General features: G+C 41.2%; 1 protein-coding gene across 1 annotated transcript; it reads left to right on the forward strand.

Moving 5' to 3' along the window:
• The first annotated feature begins 314 nt into the window (after positions 1 to 314).
• Positions 315 to 1,463, forward strand: phlda2 (pleckstrin homology-like domain, family A, member 2). Its single transcript, XM_042412314.1, has 2 exons — positions 315 to 948; positions 1,081 to 1,463. The coding sequence occupies exon 1, from the start codon at positions 492 to 494 to the stop codon at positions 906 to 908; it is 417 nt and encodes a 138-aa protein (XP_042268248.1). The 5' UTR covers positions 315 to 491; the 3' UTR covers positions 909 to 948; positions 1,081 to 1,463.
• Positions 1,464 to 7,585: the final 6,122 nt, after the last annotated feature.

The raw sequence follows: 7,585 nt of genomic DNA on the forward strand, positions 1-7,585 counted from the left end.
CATAAAAATTAACTCGGAATTCAAAAATCCCTCTGAAATGATTTACCGGGCCAGGCTGCGTATACATGTGCTCAGCTCGCTCAGCTCAGTTAGAGTGCACATCTGGCAATTAAGCACAGAGCGCAGACTGAATCGCTTAGTGCAAAGTGGGCAAATATTTGGACTAATCTCCACGGTAGGATGTGGGTTACTAATTAACATGTTGGCTGTGTAATTAGGTCCACGTTAGGACTTCCTTTGCCCTCTCCCCCGCCTGCGCCACAGCTTCCGCCCACACACAGCCTTGAATTACTCCACTGGCAACTGTTGATGCATTCCCAAACCAACTGACGTCAAGTGGGAAGGGCTCAGGCCAGAGTATAAAAGTTATCTACCACCTTGGTTCATTCACAACGCCACTCTGGATTACCACAACCTTTTGTAGAGAAGCTCCTTCCTCGGGCTCCTCGGTTGACACAGCAGGAGGTTCACAAACCTGCCAGACATAAACAATGAAAATGTCAGCGGCGGAGATCAGCCAGATCCTCAAGGAGGGAGAGCTGGAGAAGAGGAGCGACAATCTGCTCCAGTTCTGGAAGAGGAAGACGTGCGTCCTGACCACGGACAGCCTCAACATTTACGCCGATACGCAGAAGCGCACCAAGGGCAAGGAGCTCAAGCTGCAGTCCATCAAGAAAGTGGACTGCGTGGAGCGCACCGGCAAGTTCGTCTATTTCACCATCGTAACCACAGACAATAAGGAGATTGATTTCCGGTGCCCTGGAGAGGATAACTGCTGGAATGCAGTGATCACCATGGCCCTGATTGATTACCAGAACAGAAAAGCCATCCAGGACTTTAAAACGCGGCAAGACAATGAGACAGCGTCGCCTGGACAGCAGGAGAGGCGCATGGCGAGGGCGCCCTGAGCCGCCTTGGGGACTCCGGCAGTTAACCACTCCTAATATGGTGAGAGACACACCATGAAATATAGCTGACATTATATATGAATATAAATATGAGTTAAAATAAAAATAAACTGTAGCTGAAAGTAGAGGGGGTGTTTGAAACTAATTGCGTGATTTTTTTTTCCCCCTCCAGTGTCAATATGGACCATAAAGAAATAATACGAGGACCAAACGGAAGACGAGGTCATCCGGTCCAGAGATGAAGGATTGTTCGGGGACCGAGCTCTCGGAAAGACTGACAGCGGATCCTGAACAACATCTAAAACGACAGACTGAGATTTTGAGAAGCTCTACACGCAGGACTGAACCCTTGAATTGGCGAAAACTATTTCAAGTTTGCGCTTCTAGGAGGAATGACTCCTAAAACCTTGTTGCAACATTTTGTTAATTTATTTGTTTCCAGGATATTGTGTTACTGGCAAACAGCTCGTGTTGTTTAAATTATTCTCTATTTCAATGTGTGTTGAGTGTGTATTTATTTGAATAAATATTCATGCATTTTTGACATAATTTCAAGCTCTCCTCTATTTTTATTTGTCATTTTTAAGGGAGAAATATTTTACCACCTGGTGTCAAGGTCTGTTGGTATCTCATTACCACATTATAGAGTTAGTAACAGTATAATTCTCCCACTGGGACACTTCACCAGCAGCATTTCCTCAGTAAATGCCAGACATGCAACAGTTAAAAGGGAGTGGAGGACAGGAAAGTCCCTTTCCTCTCTGCTGTCAGGTGGAATGTGACTCTTTATTGTCACTGGGAGAGTTTCTGGCCTTAGTCACAACTGATAAGCGCGGCAGATTCAGTCAGAAGCATGGGACACTTAGAAGTCAGTGGTGCCTTTGAACACACCTTAACTGCTTCCAAGGTGTGGTAAGTTTATAGTGTCTGTTGGGCTGGGAATGCTTGATCATTACATCTAAAAACTACCAATTTAATTTGGCATATTTCTGTTGCTTCATAGTGTTCACAAAATCTGAAATTTGTTTTAGTTGATATTTAGGCCGTGTTTAGATGACATATTGCTCCACAGCCTCTTTATCAGACATCTCTGATCTTTACAAGGCAGAGAAAACACACCGGAAGTCAATTTTACTGCCCCTTTTATCATGAAATAATGGCTGTGTCAATGGAAATAATGTGACAGCAGGTACACACCTACATACCTACTGCAATAAACCCAGTTAACATGGCTTTGGTCATATGCAGAAAACATGACACGTCCTTCAGAAGAGAAACTTGTAAAATGCAGGTTAAAAAGCTGATATGAAATAATTAGTTGTTTTAAAGTAGCCTTACATTGTAATGAGAGATTGATATTAGATTGATATTAAAAAGTCAAGTTATGGTTGTAAATACCACACCTTATGAGTTTTTTTTTCTCAGCATATTCGCAGATGCAAACAGAAGACTTTAAATTTCTGAGATTGGTTATGTTTATGTTGAAATCTATGAAGAAGACAGAACACTAAACATTACATTCAGCCGTGACAATCACACAGTCATTCACATTGATTTTCAGGGGCTTTATTATGAGCTCCTTGAAACTATTTGAAAAGTAAGAGAGAAAGTAAACTTTATTTCTGTAGCACCTTTCATAAGCAGATTTACACGGTGCCTCACATGTGCCTGTAGAATACAATACCATGAAATACACAACACAGTCCTTTCAGGGAATGGGCAAACACAGTAAGTAAAACAAATTAAAAAAATTATAAAAATAAAAGATTATAAAACCATTAAACTCAAATAAGTTGCATGCTAGTTTATACAGGTGCGTTTTTAAAAGCAGCACAGACTCAGCTGATCTGATATTTATATTAATTGACTGATTTCCTTAAAAATCGGGACATGAAAAAACACGTTGCCCTTCTTGCCCTGAGCCCTCCTGCACATAAATACCTCCGGTTGTGGTTCTTATGGAGTGGAAGTGTGTTATGAGCACAAATGCCTGAGGGTCAGAGGTGACAGAAAGCCGAATCTCTGGCCAGCAGTAATGAAGTGTATAGTAGATCACACCCCTCCCCGTCCCATCCCGTCCCTGCGGGCAGCTTTGAAGTAGGATCACACTACAATGAACGCATCAAAGGGTTAGACTGATCTGAGGAGTCTTACCGGAGCGGATGGGCTTCCTTTCTAAAAATACTGCTTCACAAATTGGCACCACTTTAATCTCACACACACACAAACCTCTGGCCCCTGAGCCGAGGGCCACACAGAGGTTTCATATGGACTGAGGTGTTAGTAACCACCACCACTGACCCGACAGGAGATCCTGTTTTTAGACACTGACACCCCATTCTTTTGTTTTGATGCAGAATTTCAGGGTGCTTCATGATTAAATCCTGAAACACTCCATGTGACTCTCAGCAGTGTTTTAGAAGCTGATAGTGAGAGTCACATAATCTGTGTACATCTGTCTACAGAATGCAAAGTTGTCTTCTTTACTTCCTCGCTGATCTGGACACACACTGTGTCTTCCTCTCCGAGCTAAGGCTCTATAAACATCCTCTGACGCAGCACTGGCATACAGTCAGGCCATACTTGGCGTCATTGCTCCATAGGCCGTCGTTATGTGGACAGAACAACAGTGAATTCATTGTTAGATTGTGAGGGAAAACATAAATGCAGTAAAAGAGAGGATTTAAGACAAGTGTGTGCGGGGCCGTGACTTGTATAAACATCTTCAGTTAATCTTTAGTTTTAAAACAGAGTGGAACAAAATGTCTGATTCAGAGGCGTTCACTGTAAACAGTGAGACAGTGTGTAATCTCTGAGCGGGCTGCTGTGAAGTGAAGGTCGGGTGGCCAGAAGAAACATGTCTGACTCTAATTTCATCATCTATGCTCCACAGCACTCCCACACACACTTCTCTCACCTCCTTAACAGCACAAAATCTATAATATCTCAGGAGATTTATGTTTATTGATGCAGACATCAATATCTTAATACTGTGCTCTTAAAGGAGGTTTCCTCAACACGAAAAACAACTCGGTTCGCTGGAGATAGAAAGGAAAATATTGGACAGAATAAAAATTTGGAAAAATTTGAGAAAATGTAATTGACTTTTAATGCTATACATAGTAAAGAAAAAGTAGAAATAGTAAAGAAAAGCTGGAGTAAACATAAAAACATTTTGCAGGGCCCTACTGTAGCTACAATTGCAGACACTGAGGTCATGTCTTCAGTATTGTGTCTGTTTGGGGGTTTCAGCAACCTTAAAACTCTACAGTTACAGACAAATTACTCATGGTGGTAGGTTTTAAAGGCTGATTCTTATATTTTTATGACTAAATATATCATTAAAGTTAAATAGAAGGAGGAGCTTCTGCCCCCAGGATCCTTCTATGACAGTGTGGAGGAAGCTTTAAAACAGCATTTCGCAAGATTAAATTGACAGACAGAAATAAAACTGAACTGAACATTTGTGGCTTCAGTTTTTCTAAAATCCTGGCTACGGCCCTGTTTACATTCTGGCTCTTCCAAATGATTCTAAACTAAAGTAAATGCACTTAAGCATGTAAATTCATTCTTGACCTTTGGGAACAACATGTGTAACGAAATGATCTAACATTAAAGGTCCACTTAGAAGCTTTTCAACCACAACTCATACTTCCTTCTTCAAGTCTTCTCATGGTCTTGTTGTCATATTTTGTGATGACAACTGTGCCAGATCCAAATTAGATGCTGCCAGATTATTTTGTTACACATAATCGATTTATTTGATAGCAAAATGATAAAAGAAACTTTCTCCTGGTTTGAAAATGAAAGGGTCTCAGTTTGGTAGATGTGGAGGTTCAGATGATAAAAATAGGCATAGTTGTGATTCAGTCTGTGATGAGAAATTTGTTCTTACATGAAATCTTACGTTGAGTGGCCTTACAAATCATGAAGATCTTGTCTGAGCCTTTCAAATAGTAACCGCACTTCAATTTGGGAGCACAGCCGGAGGAGCATAACCTACTCGCTCGCTCAGACATGTATCATGACTCAGTGCAGCTCCCCACGCTGAATGAGGACATCGCTCTGCTTCCTGTAAGCCACTATAATGTAGGAATCTTCTCATTTTTGTTTCACTTCAACCTGTTATGTCATTTCCTCCTCGCTTGCTTTTCCCGTCAGAGTCTAATCTGACGCCAGCAGGACACAACACTATTGACTTCATATAAATAAAAACCTACGAAACCCAAACAGCAGAGACCAGCAGGATGTTAGGCAAGGCCAAGTTTGATTACTAACAACCTCCAAGATCAGTCTCATAGTAGCAGTATCTACCAATTGTGTATCACAGTCATAGCTTTGTAGTTATTGTTTTCTGATAGCTCAAAACTTTGCAGCTGTCTGAATATGCTGGCAGGGGTGTACCGGGTCTTTTATATTTTAGACAATACTTCAGGAATGGGATTATCTCAGAGAAGTGCAATTCACAGGCTTGTTTTACTGGAAACAACCTTCTATGGTATTTCACTGTGTGACGCTCAGGTGAGCACATACCTGAGCACATACCTCAGCAAATACAAAGACAGACACACACCCTCAGGCCATGGCTGAGGCAATATGAAGTCACCGGGTTTTTATGGTGAGCTGGAAATTGAGAGTTAGAAATGTGCTGTGAAAAAGGAAATCCAAAATTCAGCTCTTCATGGTTCACTGGCTCTTCCCCTTTTATCATCCCTTCATCCAAATAAAGGTCATCTGATTCCCAGATCTTGTCTTGCAGATAAATTGAACGAACTTCCACCCCTCACCCTATCCACAAAGGCGTCATTCTCCTAATTGTCTGTAGCCATGACAACTGTGTTTGTTTTTTATCGGACACCCATTTCTGTCTGCTGAGTCACGGGGGAAAGAACTCCCCTCATCCGCATCCTTAGCTTTATCTGCTCTGGTTGTGATAGTCAGAATCATAAACCTGGCGAACCCAAGCTCAGTAACTCAAATAACCTGAGAGGCAGAGACACAACCTGTGGATTCACAAGGACTATTGTGTCACACACACTGGGACTGAATGACATGATCGTGAGCCTCAGAGACACTTTTCTGGGATTACGACATCAAACATCAAGAGGGAATGGTGACTCGTCGTTGGCAGTTTGCGCACCATTCCGTTGATGCAATCTAATAGCTCTGGACATCCAGACCACATCCGCTACTCTGTAAATATAGAAAAAAAAAAACCCCGTCTACAATAACAAGCAAACTCAACATATGTCAGAGTAAGGTTTCCCAAATATAGATGGAGTCTCTCTCTTTGTAGGCCTGTTTTTCAAAGAGAATCTTATGAATGTGACACCTCTCATATCTAAGACATGCGTGTGTATTGGACACACTCAACCACACACACAAATGCTGTATATATACACACCGAGTGTCAGCAGGGGCTGCACTGCTGAGCGGGGATCATGTTGCTTAAGACCCAGCTGTCCGGAGAGAAGCTTCAGACAGAGAGAGGAGACGCTGTCAGGAATGTCTACAAGGCAGCGGGCTCCACGTGTACTCTGGCCTGAGGATGAAGGCAACACAAAGACTACTATCAGATAAAGAAGACTTAAAACAACTTTTCAAGTTTGTTTTAAAACATTAATCAGGCACCCATATGAACACTGAAACTGCATTTTCTTGCTGTTATCATTCCTCTTGTTCAAACTGGTCATTAAAAGATGTAAGTGATGAGGGACAAAATCTATAGCCTTCATTCTGTGCAAAAATGTGTTCAAAAGTAAGTAGCCCTAGTTAGACAAATTAAATCAAATCTTTTTTGTACAAAATTCCCTCTTTTAGTCACTATCGCTGCAGTTCAAAAGGGAAACGCTGCCCAAAAGGGGAATTTTCTACTAAAAAGACAGTAACTTTTAAAGATTTTCACTTGATTTCATTCATTCAGACTGCTGAAGGCTTGTAAAAGCTTCAAACAAACTGTGGATTTTGTCCCCCATCACTTACACTGAAAGCACATTAAGATGGGATCTTTTGATGGCCAGCATGAACAGGAAGATTGACTACAGCAATCAAAACCTGTTTCAGTTTTCATACGGACACTTAACTATTGCTTTAAGACAGACTTGAAAAATTGTGAACTTATCCTTTAACTTATAGGCAAAAACATTCAAGGTTTGACCTTGTAAATTCCTACAACAATCAACACCAAAAACAACAGCAACAGAGAGGTGCTCCATAGCCTCAAAGCTTTAATAATCAAAGAACTGCACTGATGTAAAACGTTACTGACACAACTTTGAAGGGAGCATGTTGAAATGCGGTGTCCATTCAAACACCTGAAAGACAAAGTATTTTGATGTAAGCTTTATTATATTTCTCAACCCCTGGTAGCATCTCAGATGGTTTTGGTTTTATTTGGTCAGGTTTTGAGATACAGTAACCTCTTTGAGATTTCTGCCTCCACCTTGAGCATTTAAAGATCACATTTTAACAAGACTGAGTGTCTAACAGGCATGCTAGCAGGTCTGTGAGGCTCTACTTAGACACAGTGGGGGTTTGAGCTGAATGCTAAAGTCAGCATGCTAATGTGAAAGAAAATATATCATACATGTTTAAGTTCAGTTTAGTGTTAGTTTGTGTGATCAGCAATTTCCCACTAACACAGTGACAATAGTGACATGTTAGATAACATTTACTTG

This window comes from Thunnus maccoyii, chromosome 5 (genome assembly GCF_910596095.1).
Source record: "Thunnus maccoyii chromosome 5, fThuMac1.1, whole genome shotgun sequence".
Classification (NCBI taxonomy): domain Eukaryota; kingdom Metazoa; phylum Chordata; class Actinopteri; order Scombriformes; family Scombridae; genus Thunnus; species Thunnus maccoyii.